This window comes from Cynocephalus volans, chromosome 16, assembly GCF_027409185.1.
Source record: "Cynocephalus volans isolate mCynVol1 chromosome 16, mCynVol1.pri, whole genome shotgun sequence".
In the NCBI taxonomy this organism is placed as follows: domain Eukaryota; kingdom Metazoa; phylum Chordata; class Mammalia; order Dermoptera; family Cynocephalidae; genus Cynocephalus; species Cynocephalus volans.
In genome coordinates this window covers 22967317-22981689 of record NC_084475.1, presented here as the reverse complement: position 1 = coordinate 22981689, position 14373 = coordinate 22967317, and the positions used below count along the sequence as shown (strand labels likewise).

At 49.1% G+C, this 14373-nt stretch overlaps 1 protein-coding gene across 4 annotated transcripts in view; it reads right to left on the bottom strand.

Moving 5' to 3' along the window:
* The window catches only part of TBCD (tubulin folding cofactor D), a 193168-nt gene that overhangs the window by 72079 nt on the left and 106716 nt on the right, over window positions 1-14373 (bottom strand). For all 4 annotated transcript variants that reach the window (XM_063080806.1, XM_063080807.1, XM_063080808.1 and 1 more), the window contains exon 14: window positions 10344-10500. In XM_063080806.1, coding sequence (XP_062936876.1) covers window positions 10344-10500 — 157 coding nt within the window. The remainder of the gene's footprint in view (window positions 1-10343; window positions 10501-14373) is intronic.

Here is a 14373-nt window from a genome sequence, read left to right as displayed (position 1 = left end):
TCCCCCAGCGCCCATCTCCTCCCAAGACGGATTCTTACTCCCACGCTCTGCCCTCCTCCTCCCAGCCAATCCTTGGGGTGTTCCATTGGCGCGTCCACAACTTCCAGTTCTTCCAGTTTAAACAACAAAGTCCTGAATCCTACCAAGCTCTTCCGCTACACCACCCCTGTCCATTCCCCTGGTGGTCAGCAGGATGGTGCCCTTTCCCAAAGAGGCTCACAGCCTAATCCCCAGAACCTGCAAACTCGTCCCCTTACATGACAAAGGAGAGTCAAAGTTGCTAATCAACTCACCTTAAAATGAGCAGAGGGCCCTGGATTATCCTGGCAGGCCCAGTGCAATCAAGAGCCCTTAAACATGGAAGCAAGACACAGAAAAGGGAGACCCAGAGATGTGCAGCATGGGAAGGACACGACCAGACGCTGCGAGTGCTGAAGGAGGAGGAAGGGCCATGAGTCAGGGACACACCTGCCTCCAGGACATGGAAAAGGAACAAGAGGCTCCAGAAAGGAAGGGTGATGCCCGTGGGGCCATGTCAGACCTGCGACCTCCACATGCACACAGCGAGACCACATGGCAGAAAGGCAGGGCCACACCCCTACATCTTCCAGTTTGTAAGACATTCTAGAAACAGCAAAGCTATCAGGACAAAAACAGATCAATGGTGGCCAGGGGTTGGGGCAGAGCAAGGGAGTTTGGGGGGTGACAAATGTTCTGTTTGCTTCTGTAGTTGCAGACCACAGCTCTACAAACTTGCCAAAACCACAGAACTGCTCACGACGAGAGCAAATTTTACTGGAGGCCGGGTATAGAGGAGTGAGCCATTCTGCATTGTAGAGGAGCAGCATGCCAGGCGGGGGCACCGGACACACCAAGGATGGGCATGAAAAGAGGTGCACAGAACATTCTGCCTGGCGGTACGCCCGTTTCTCACGTGTGGGGGGCTAGCAGCTCTGAAAGTGCACCACACATGTTCTGGGGTGGGATGTACTGTGGCAGAGAAGCCTCAGTGCGTGAGAAGGGGCAGGGTCCATGTGAACACGGGGCTCCTAAGCCCCACCCTCCACTAAGAGGAAGTGCTGCTTCCAGGGCTGAGGCAGGGGAGAGAAAAGCGGGGCACATCTCGTGGTGCCAGAAAGGAAGGAAGAGCTCAGAAATGAAAAGGCCAGGACCATACTGAAAGGACACAGGAGCCAACCTAAAACGGGCAAAGCTGGAAGAATGTGTGTTAGACTGTACGCCCGAGAACAAGATAAACACCCATGCATCCATAGGATGTAAGCAGATGACTGCACAGAAAGGAAAAGGAAAATCCCCGCCAGACCACACAGCAGCTCCCATCGCAGGTGAGGTCCTAGACAGACACTCAGACTTAGGGCAAGTTTAACGAGAAACAGTAGGATAGTTACGCAGTCTTAAAGTATCTCCCTAAATCATGTATTACTTACAAAGGAAAAAACAGTCATTTTACGGTGAAGGTACCCAGCAGGCCCCACCTTAACCAGGAGATCAAAGTCCACATCCCAGTGGTGAGTCTTGGGGCACCATGTACCCCTACATGACACACTGAGAAGGGTATGTCACCTGAATCACTCTTCCCAGTAATGCACAGCCTCAGCCTAAACAAGAGGAAACACAAGACAAATGAAATTGGGAAACACTCTACAAAATATCTGACCAGTACTCTTTGAAAGTGTGGATCAAAAATCCAGAGACACAGGGAAGATTGGTGGCTTGAGGAGGATGACTGCTAATGAACGTGGGGTTTCTTTTTGGGGTGACAAAAATGCTCTGAAATTACATAGTGGTAATAGTCGCACAAACCTGATACCCTAAAAACCACTGAACTGCACACTTTAAAAAGGTATGAAGGGCCGAGCCCGTGGCGCACTTGGTAGAGTGCTGCGCTGGCAGCGCGGCGACACTCCCGCCGCGGGTTCGGATCCTATATAGGACTGACCGGTGTACTCACTGGCTGAGTGCCGGTCACGAAAAAACGACAAAAAAAAAATAAATAAATAAAAATAAAAAATAAAAAAAATAAAAAGGTATGAATTTTAAGGCATGTGAGTTGTATCTCAATAAAACTGCTGGGTTTTTTTTTAAGTGCCCCAAGGTCATAAAAGATGAGGAAAGACTGAGGAGCCAGGACAGGGAAACCTCACATGGGATCTGGAGGCAGAGTCTGCAACAGCAAGAGGACATCAGGGAGCAGCCCGTGGAATCCTACCCTGGCTGGGGTCTTCCTGATGGTGTGGAAGGTGGGCACTCTGGGGGAGGTGGGGGGGGTTTACCAGAACTCTGTTTTTTGCAATTCTTTAAGTCTAAAATTAACCTGAAATTAAAAGTTTCTTTTGAAAAGTAACTACCTGAAACTCTTAAAAGATACAGTATTAGTATCTGGGCTGCTTTCTGTTAAGCTCCTTTCACTAGCCGAAACTAAGTAATTTCAGAAGAACTCCATTAACAGAAAATTTACTCCCTTTTCCTCTCTAAACTCTTCATTATGTAACAAATTATAGACAGTCACAATGAGGAAAACAAATACTGGTTTAAAACTAAAAGGAATTCATCTTACTTCAGTGTGAACATTTTCAGATTGATCCTATCTCGATAATGGCTTTGTTAAAGTCTTAGAAATCATTAAAGTGATCAAGACATGTATTAAAGTGATCTTTCAATAACTAAAAAGTATAACTGCTATTCTTAAAAAATATTAGGTATTCTATTCTAAATATATTATCGGAATTAATAGAAATTTGTCATATATTTACGTATTAATAAGAACTTCATTTTTTAAATCCATAAAATCATATGTTCTAGGAAAAGATATTAACCAAGAATTTTGCTTTCCTTTGACATCTGCCACAGGAGAAATGAAGACTTATATCTACTGACTCTGGCTCCAGCCAATAATACTGAAAGATCACACTTTACAATGAATTCTTGAAATTTCCTGTCAATTTGTTTGTACTAAATTATAAGCTTTAAATTATGAGACACTGACTAATGAGAGACCAGAACAAATACAGAGAAGGAACTGAAACCACCCACCACCCTCACAAGCTGGCTGCAGCCGCTTCAAGGTTATGCCATCAACTCCAACAACTCCTCCAAGGTAGCCAGACGTGAGGGCGCGGAGCCCAAGAGCCTGGCACTCTGTCCCCAGCTGCCATCCGCAGACACTCTGCCCCTGGACAGAGCGAGCAGCCAAGAGCCCGATCTCAACCAGGCATTTATCCTGGTGCTGAGGCGCCACTAAGAAAAACAAAGTTTTCTTCTGCTCCCCCTCTCACCCCCGAGCAGTCTAGGTCTGCCCAGTCATGAAAAGTCGCCAGGTGAGTCCAAGGATGGGAACCTGCCCATCTGAGGAGGAGTCTGCTCTGCAGAACTGGGGAGATGCCACCCACAGGAACCGAACGGAGGAGGCTTTGCCTCAGCTTCTGTGCTGTGATTAAGCCACAAGAGTACAGAAACACACGTGGGTCCAGTTTCCTGTGCTTGTCACATGAACATATCGCTCCCCTCTGTCCAAGTCACTCTTTCTCCTACAAGACTTTCCACAGGTTACTTGGCAGCTGGGCAGTAGGCTCCCTCCTTCCCACCTCTCCTGCCCACAGGAGGGCCTGCCAGGCCCTTCTCAGGGTGGGTGGTACAGGGGTGACAACCTGCACATGCCCCCCTGCAGACATCTCCCCCAGTGTTCAGAGCCAACCCCAGGATCCTCGGGTGAGTCCTCCCACTGGGGACTCTGCTCCAGCTGGGAGGGCGGCCGCGTGCCCGGCCCACTCACTGCAGTTCCTGTGTTTACTGGCCACAGCACAGAGCCCTGCAAAGGGTTCCACTTTTATGAATGGTTAGCAGTCACTCATGTCTGGGCAGTGAGATTGCGGGTAGCTCTTCATGGCAGTCTCTTTTACAGTGAACACACCATCCCTACAATCACAGCAAAGAGAAACCCTCCCCACAGCATGAGGGGGTGGCACGGACCGGCACACCAGGCAATCTGGACACGGACCATTGGCACCAGAGCCACACAGCCAGGCAGCTCATCTGACACTGAGGACAACTTAGGCCAAACTGCTGAGGGAACTGATGACGCAAGTTTCAGAATGAAAAGTTGACACAGCAGGAGAAACGGACAGTCTCACCCACCTCAATCAAATTATCTTTTGAGTTTACAAATAAATGTCTGCCCGTAGTTACTGCTTTATCCATATTTTACCACACCTCTCAGGATATAAGACAAATAACAATTCTTGAAAAACACTGCTTTTAACTAATTATAGACTTCCAAGTTAATTCAACAAATCAACTGTGTATGCACCTATAAATGCAACAGGTTTTTTAACACTATTTTGATTTGCGCTAAATTTTTAAAAATTACTCTAATTTCACACTTTCAGAACAAAACTGGCTTATCTAGAAATACCAGTATGTTTCAAATACAGACAGGGTTAACGATATTGGTTAAACATAAACATGCAGCTTCTTTCTAAACTATGGCTTCCATGGGAACCGATGTCCCATCAGTCCTCCCCACTCTTCCTGGGCAGGAGGAGCCCAGGAAGTCAAGACCCCTGGGCCCTCATGTCACATCTCGGAGGGAACGCCGAGGAGGCACGTGGAGGAGGAGCGGGCGCTGGCCTGTCTGGGCTGAGGGTGTCTTCACCTGTTTGCTTTCACTGGAGACGTTTATGTGATACTTCACCAGATTTCCCAACACAGAGGAATGGTCTGTGTCAAACAGAAAGAGATTTCTCTCTGTCCGAGTCAAAGGGAGGCTGCAGGCCCAGACCTGCGCCAGCTCTAGGCAGCTCGCTCTCAGCAGGCATAGCCAAGAGGCTATCTCACCCCAGCTCAACCTTTATTTGTATAATATTTTATAGCAATAAAAAGCAAAATACACCACTTTTACCTTAAGTAACAATAATCCTGTCATTTTAAAGCCAAAAAATTTTAAAACATCAGACTAATAATTTATTATCCCATTTTCTGAAAGGTGCAAATCACATCTTTCTTAAAATGTCTATGGTTGAATCTTGCTGAGCCATAAGAACCAAAGCTCACGCTAGTTAACACAATGGTAAAACACAAGAAATGTTTACAGGACTTTTAAGCCACACCCAAGCTCACACGGACGCTGGAGATTCACTGTGTACATGGGGCTTAGGTTCTCTGGTCAATAATTGCCACTTAACTTTTATTAAAAAATAAGAGTTAACTTCCCTCTGGAAGTCGTGCCACTGAGAAACACTGAGTGAGAACAAGACGTAGCTCTGAGCAACGCTTGCTATTTCCTGATTTTTCAGGACAACCTTGCCCTCGAGGAAGAGATCTCCAATCTCCAGGCCGCAGGCAGCCACGCTGCTCAGCCGGTTTGGTGTGAGGTGGTGCAGGCTGAGAGTCAGAAGCTGCCCCTGGCACAGGAGGGGCCTCAGCCTAGGCTGGAGCTGATGTCACCACAAGCTCAGCTTACAGAGGAGTTTCAGGTGAGGAAATCACTGGAGGTGACAATCACAGCACACTGGCAGCACGCAGGTTCATTTCTCTTCACCTTTTCACAAACGAGCTTTTGATGACTGGATAATGCACAACCATTCTGTAACATTTTAACCTTACATGTTTCATTGCTCCTAATGACAACCCCATTTTCAGGAGACCCCCTTCACTATTCCACAAAATAATTATTCTCTCTCTTAAGCTGTCTGTGTACAATGCTGAGGAAATACGGTTTTTTAAAAACCAACCAAAGCTACTTTCAAACATGATAAAATTTACCTATAAAACAGAGGGACAGTGTAAATTCACATCATGAGATGGAGGAACAGTTAATCCAAGTTTCTTCAACAAAAAATTAGGAAACAATTAGAAAAAGTGAGCTACTAAACGCCTCAATGAATTCCCTTAGAAAACTCAAGGACCCAAAGAACAAGAAAGGTCTGGGGCCATCTGGGCTCCGCGTCGTCACCACCTGACTCTTTATAGACACCTCTATTTCACTTAGAGAATTACATTTTTATCTTAACTGTCCGCTTCTACAGGATCCACTGAAGAGTACAGTTGTGAAAGTATGGTTAGAGATACCAAGATTTTATCATGTGCCAGAATTAATGGGCGTAAGAGCTGGCAATTAAAGTGTGGTCACTTATGACAGACGAAGGGAGACACACCCCACCGATACTCGGCAGGTGTGGGGCTCTGGGCAGGCACGCCCCAGCAGCACCCTCCACACTGACCTGGCGCACCCTGACTCACCAGCCCACCCTCCCCCACCGCATGCCTGGAGTCTGGATGGGCCGGGAAGGGCTGGAGCAAGGTTCCCTGAGAACCTGTTCAACTGGCCCACCATCTGCTGGGCGGGTGCGGCTCCAAAGAGCACCGGCTGATCCGATGCCAGGATGGGCACAGGTGAGGGAGCGACGGGGGGGCCTTTACAAGCAGGAACTCCACAGGCAGCCCACACTGGGGGGTAACTCCGGGGTTAAGGAGGAGAAATGAGAAATGCTGGGACGTGGGAGCACTGATGGGCACCTGCCACCCGCCAGCTGCTGGCTTCAGTGTGTGTGATCCATGCAACTTGTCAGCCATCACTCAGGCATGCCCAAGAGTCCAGGAAACTGAACCTCCACAGAGATCAGAGGAGCCAGGTGGAACCAGATGAGTTTCCACAGATTGGCATGGACCCTGCCACATGCCAGTTATTCTCTGGCTATGTAAGTTATGTTATTTTGGAGACTCAAGTCATTCTAAGGCCTGCAGGCAACTGTGGGGTCCCCTCGTCCTTCAGGACCAACTCAGAAACATGAGTGTCCTGAAGGTCCACTCCCACCCCCAACTCCCCACGTCCCAGACAGAAACCACACTTAGCAGACCACACCTCCCACAGCGAGACCCTTAAGAAGCCCCCCACCCCCACCCCCAGACAAGCCCAGCTCCACCTGGAGCTGCACAATCGCTCCAGGTGCTCCAAACCACAGCCAAGTCCACACCGGCCAACTGCAGCTGTCATTCCAGAAAAGGAATCCCATGGCAGGACCCTGACCCAGCCAAGCGAGGAGGAGTCTTGTGGGGCTACTTTAGCAGCCTCCAAATCTGCCTTTTCTTTTTCAAATAACGAACGGTGACCCTGGAGTAAAAAGTGCCTGTGCCCCTTCAGCATCTGTGGAAACTCAACCCCATACCAGGGAAGTGGACAGGGGCACCCAACGCAGCTCAGCCTGACAGTGGGGCAGTTTACCACATAGGTTCAACCCCCACAGAGCACGTAACCTACTTGCAACCCATAGAATCAGCCAGTCCCTAGACTTCAAACCCATATCATGTAAGACCAGACTCTGACTTAACTGTAATTTTTTCACAGATTGAAATTTCACTTTATCAAATCACCACTGAGACTAGTGTTATGGCAATAAGTTCTCAAATTGCAGAAAACAGACATTATTTGCTTGTCCAGGGCCTTGGTAAAAGGCCCTCTCTGTCCCCACTTCAATAGCAAATTAACCCCGTTCAACAGAGAGGACTTTATTTGTTGGGACCATTCTATCTGAATCTTTCCTAAGTTGGCAATTTGATCTTAAGACTCTGTACTCTAACACCAAGGTCAAGGGTTCTGATTCTTGTAAAACAAAAACAATCAAAAAAACCTCTACACTCGTACCTTCAGGGGGATCAGAGCTTTCACCCAAAGGATCCGGTGCCTGACCTGGACCTGTCCCACGTGAGCAGAGGCTTCACCCTATTCCCATGTCCTCTGCTGACCCTCAGCCTCCAGCCCTGCTCCTCCTGTGATGTGAAGGACAAGCATCCCTGGAGAAAGGAGAGGCACGGGTTCCAGTGAAGTTCACTGCTCTTGGACAAACTATTAGGGTGAAAAAGAAATCCATCAGGATTACTTTCACTTTGAAAAGGAAACCCCCATTTTAGGACCCAAATTCAGTCGAAGCAGTGTCACATCTGAACAAAGGCTCCTTAACTGGTCAGTTGTTCAATGGTTAGAGTACAGCCTTATAACACCAAGGTAATGGGTTCAGATCCTCATAATGGCTAGCCACCCAATCAATCAATCAATCAATAAACGCTCTTTTCCCTGCCTGGTGGTGGGTGTCAGGAGCTTCTCAGCACAAGGCAGCCGTGCCTGTGCCAAGGACAGGGCCTCCATCGCCAGGGCCAGACAGGCTCCACACCTGCCAGCTACGAGAGTCCAGGCCAGCTTTCTCAGCACTGTCCCTCACACTTCATCCTCAGTGAAACCGCAGTGGTCCAAGCACCTGCCCACCCCACAGGGTTGCTGCCGAAGCTAAATGAGATACTGTCCATCCAAAGACATTTTAGTGCTCCGTGACAGTCACTGTAAAAGATAAAATAGACATATATTTTTTTTGCTTTCACTCCCTAGTTACAGGATCAACTTCCAGAAGCTAAGGAGCAGGACAGGAAAGCAGAAGGAAGAGCCTCCCCTAAAGCCACGTTAATCGACAAACAAACAAAAGCCAATGTTCACAGAGCCGTGGAGCAGCTGCGGCCAGAGCAAAGGGCATACACTCGCCCCGCGGGGCCAGCCAGGCCCGCTGGCCCCCAGCCCGCGCCTCTGCCAGTGCTGCTCACTGAAGACCAGCAGCACAGCCAGCGTGACCGTCGGGGACAGCGATGGGCAGAGGCACATGCAGCTGCTCACTGCCACCCAGGAACTCCCTGGCCCCGGGTAAGCCATTCTCTGAGAGTTGTCCACACCAGCGCCCTCCGGCTCTCTTCTCCCCTCCAGAGGCAGACAAGATAGGAGGAGACAGACATGTTTACGACTTCCTCAGAAACACCTTATCTCCCCAGCAGGGGCAGGATCCTCACCCCCTCTATAGGCTTTGCTTTGAGGCGAGAATCTAGACTGTGTGGTACGGGCCCGCAATGCACCTCCAGGGAAGTAAACAGGGTTTGAAGTCCCTCTCCTGACCCTATGATATACATGGGGAGATGAAACACTGGTGAGAATAGAATAAAGCTCCAGTTGCTAAGCCCTTTGGAGCCACGCTGATTTGAGCCTGGAGCTGCTCAGCGGTTGTTCTTGCAGCAGGCATAGGCCAGACAGAGCCAGCGGCATGCATACCCGTGTGCTTCACTTCTAGTGTGTGCGGAACGTCTAAGGCAGAGGGGACACGGTACAGCCAAGCAGAGTCGAGCCTGCCACCAAGTGCAGCAGCTGGTGCCCTGACCCATCCAGGCCAGAGGAAACACCATGCTTCTTTGCAATCTATGCAGTCCCACGTTCTCTTTTGGCATCCAGTGCAGAACCTGGGTGGCCATCTCCTAGACAGCTGTGGGAGGCAGCATAATTTCAAAATCCATTTTCCTAGTAAAAGTCGTCAGGTGAAGTGCTGGTACTAAATCTTGAGGTGATGCAACTGTGGACTCACACACCCAGGACTAGGACTATCACTGAGTCACCTGCTCCACTATCCCTCCTCCAGGTGCTCCAACAACAAGAAACGGAGCACCAGACCTTCTTCAACTTAAAGGGACTTATTTCAGTCCAAAAGTCAGGTACCAAAGCATTGTATAAAATGACCTTAAGAATTTACTATACTAGGAACACATGTGTTTCAGATCCTGAAAGTCAGGACTGATGGCAATGCTTTAATAGGGCTCATCCGGGCACAGTGCTGAAAACCTGCTTGGGAGCCCCTGTCTGCCGCAGCTGGCACAAGGCTCTGGTGCTCTGGTGACCACACATAAACTGCAGCTTCAGTTCTTTCATCAGGAAACCGGAGAAACAATACATTTTTCTACGTCACAGAGCTGTTATGATGTGTTCATTTATGTTTCCAAGGTGCTGAAGATAAAGGGTGTAGCGAATGTTGCTCCTACTAAATATCCAAGAGCTAGTCCACAGAAATTAGGAAATTAAGGCTAGACAAAATCCAGCCCCTCAACAAAAGCAGACGTCATCTGAAGTCTTCCTTGCCCAATGCTCCCATTCCCTCTAAGTGCCAGAAGATTCTTCAGGTGAGGGCTGAACTTCCACAACCTGCCTCTCGGTGGGCCCACAGACATGGAGCACATATGTTCACCTGCTTCCGCACCGTGCTGCTCTCATACTGCCCCCAGTGCCCATCACCAAGACTACTGACCACAGGCCAGCCACAGCCTCCTAAATACTTCTGGTTTGAACTGCTTGCCCACAAAAAAGAAACTCTATTCCTGAGCTACAACTTCTTCATACATCCTCCTTTAAAACTATATTATAATTGCTCATGAATGTCTATTTTACATGTGCCACACACAGTGCCATCAGGGAAGACAACAGAGGGGTACATCCCACCCATGTCATGACTCTAACAGGCTTTTACCTGGAGATCGCAGTCACAAAGGGCTTCAGCTCCTGGGGCTCATAGGCGCGCGCGAAGGCCCAGCAGACGTAGCAGGCGGCATCCCTGACGTTGGCGCCCACGCTGGAGGCACCCCGCTTCTCATCGTAGGTCAGCGCCTTCAGGATCACAGGGACAACTGACAAGAGACAAAGACCATGAGAAGCAGACTAGGGAGGCAGCGTGAGCAGCTTCACTGTCCGAGTGCGGCTGCAGCACCAAACAAAAGCATGGGGACACTGGGAGCAGAGTCAACCCAAAGTCACTCAAGTCCCTATAAAAGCCATGACTTTGTCAGAAAACAAACATTTGAAAGGAAGACAAAAGTCCACCAACTCAAGTGGAGAAGTTTTTTTTTAAGTTCCCCCCAAATTAGATAAAGATATGAAAGCCCCTTTAGAACGGTGTGAAAATGTCGGCCAAGCCCATCAAGGAACACTGCTATGTCTGAGAAGATGTAAAGAAATGCAGAACTTCACCAGGCAGGGAGGAAAGGGAGCTACAAGTTTAATGGGGGAGGGGAGGAGACAAATGTCACAGGGGACACCCACAAATTAGGTAAAAGTGTTTGAAAGCACAGTACACCCAGCCCCCATAGCCTTGTTGTCATGAGGCCATAAAGGACAGGGCAGAGGGAGAGAAGCCACGTCCACAGGGCGCGTCATCTCTGTGCAGAGCTGAGAACCAGGATGATAAAGTGGATCAAGCCTGTGGTCACTTCCATGTTAACTTGAGCAATAATCTATGTATGTTTTATTATCTAAAATATCTGTCCTAGGGCCAGCCCTGTGGCTCACTCGGGAGAGTGCCGTGCTGGTAGCACCAAGGCCTTGGGTTCGGATCCTATATGGGGATGGCCGGCGTGCTCACTGGCTGAGTGTGGTGCAGATAACACTGTGCCAAGGGTTGCGATCCCCTTATCGGTCAAAAATAAATTAATTAATAAAATAAAATATCTGTCCTAGTTAACATAGTTTGAAGTACATAATGGATTATCCTTCTGGTTCCACTTGAAAATGTATAATTGAGCAATACATTATTACATATGTGACTTTTGCATTCAAAAGTCAGGACCACCACCCTCCGCTGCACTGCATCTGTACACCCTCCAGCCTGCTTAGCACAACTGCAGCCACCATGTCCACACGCGACTGCCCTCACACAAGCTATCTTCCAGAGAAAGACACCTGGAAACAGTCTTAAGCAAAGTCACGAGAACTACTGCAAGACTATGATCATTACATGCAAATTTCCCCTCTGCCTTTTTCCATCTAAAGATTTTTTTATTCTATATAAATAGCAACAAAAGATGCATATGATTCTGTACAGTTTGTTTTTTATATACACAGTGATTATTTTTAATAAGATTGTAAAATGTTTATAAGTTTACATAAAGTGAACTTACTCCAAAATAAAAAGCTCAGAGATACCATGATATCAATTCCACCCACTTCAACCAGGGGTAAGGAGCTCAGGAGATAGGTTTCCTCACAGGACTGGCACAATACTGGGACCTGCTCACAAAGGTCTGATGGAGCAACAGGGTGCTCCAGGTCCCCTCCCCACAGAAACCAGGGTCACCTCAGCCGGGCCTGGCCTCATTCTCCACCCTGCTAAGGGACCAGGCAGGAGCCCAACGACAGCAGGACCCCCAACCAAGGATGTGCCACAGGCTCATCTCATTCCACGGCAACTGAAATAGAGCCATCCCCCACAGAGCTGCTCTGGCCAGTGGCCATGCCACCTCCTGGGGATAGTTCGGGGCTCGAAGTCACACATGGCCACCTCCACTTTGCTTCTCCATATCCAGTCAGATCAGACGACAGTGCCAACCTCGAGCCCGCCCCACCCACCACAGCCATGCCTTTGCAGAGGACCCCTTCACTCCTCACCCCAACTTCTCCCCACCCCACCCTCAAGGTCAGACCACCATCTGTTCTCGCCCCACAGCTCACTCCAGAGCAGAGCAGAGCAGACATTCCAGAAGGCACTCATACAGCCGCACAGGCTCCCTCTTGGGTCCCCGGGATGCCTTCTACAGGAACTGCCCACTGGTCCTGCAATCCCTCTCTCTGACATGACACTCCCTGCAAAGCACCTCCCGGAGGCTTCTGCACCTGCGGGTTTCAGCTCTCCAAGGCACCTCCGCCTCCAAAGCAAGGGGCCAGAGCCACAGCAACAGGCAAACTTCACTGAGCAGAAGACACAGCAGCCGATCAACAAACCAAAACTAAGTTCAGTTATCTGAAAGAGTATCATACTCCTTGTAAATGTCTCATTTTTACCTTTAGAAATGAAGTTCACACATATAAAATGCTAAGCCAAACAAGAGGATACTACCATGGCTTTTTAAAATAAGGTAAGTCTAATAAGTGATTTTAAAACGATGATCTCAACTGGACCTAAACCAAATCTGTAATACTTAAAAGGCCCTCGGTTGTTTTACCTGGAAAATTCTCCTTCACCTGGAATTGCTCCTAGTCTTCTAATATTGTTCATATTCACTTTCTGTGCTGATACGATAGCCCGTTCATGAGCCAAAAAGTGTCAAAACTAATAGGCTGCAGCACCTTTGGGAGGAAAGCCTCATAGAAATGCACATCACTGCCAGGCCACCCCGACAGCTCTGGAAGAGACTATCCAGCAATCCTACAGCCTCAGGGAAATCTGGATGCTAACTGCTAGTCCCAATTTATCAGTCCACTAGACAAAACTAATTTCTACACAGGCAACTGTGAGTGACAGTGGCCAGCACTCTCAGTGTCTCCTCTGCTCTGACTTCTACACTCGGAGGCTGCCAGCTGCCCCAGGAGAAGTCCGCCACCCCACGGACACAGAGCCCCCACCCCCAGGTCACTGAACCACTCCCACCACACCCCAGAGCCTGGCCCTGTGATGGAGCCAGGTTTCCATTCCCAAGTCAAAGCCAGATGGTTTTCTAAAGTGCCATTTTAATTGGCTAGTGAGGGAACTGACACACAGACTGACACCAGTTGCCAATTTGTGTCTGTTAACAGGCATCTGCCTCAGCATACACACAGACATTCTCACGGTTTGATCAGAGGTCCCCCTGGCCCACCTCTCTGTCTCAAAGAAAAAAGGCCCCTTCATGAGAGGGCTGCGGGGGCTGCATGCAGGAGGCAACTTCCATGCACCCTGACTGCCAACCCTGGCGGGGTCCTTGGAGAGCTGTCTGGCCTTCCAACATCATGAAGAAGATGGGCTTCTCTATGTCCTCCTGTGTCCTTATGCAGGGCTATGTCAGAGAAGCAACAGCAAAGTCCACCTGGGCCTTGGGGGCCTTACCGCCACCCTACCTGCCAAAGCAGCGGTGCTGCTACAGACGGCCCAGCAGAGCTGACAGGCCTCGTCTACCCTAGGCCACAGCACAGATAGTCCTCAAAGTCGTCATCTTGCCACTGTCCTGCTCAGAAACCTCTGACGACCCTCCAAAACACCTGGGACGGACCTCAGTGGCCAGCAGTCATGTGCCAGAGGACCAGCAGCTGCCAGCCACCTGCAAAGCCTCACTGCCAACACTCCAGCAGTGAGGGTGGGACACTCTTCCAGCAGGTCACTGGAAAAGAATGTAATCTGTAGAAAGTAAAGCAGCTCAGGAGGAGAAGAGCAAGATGACAGATTTCTTTAACTAGAAAAATGAAAGACAAACTTGTTGGCTCTGATTCATCCCAAGGCAGTTAAGAGCTGCAATCTGGGGGTGAGAGGATAGAGCCAGGCCGGCTTCTGCCACTCCTGAGCAGGGCCACAGCTGCCATCTGACCTCTTGGGCCTTCTCCAGCCTCTACCGTGCAAATAGGAGGCCCTGGGCTTCCAGCTCCGACCTCCAGGGACCCAGAAGGCAGGGGACAGACCAGCCTCAGTGGCAATGCCAGGCACCTGGGCAATCGCAAAGCTCTGAAATAGAAACACCTCTTTGCCCTAAACTTTTATATAAAGTCATTAACAGAGAAAAAAAATTCAAAACCTAACAACTCTTTCCAGATTCAACAGG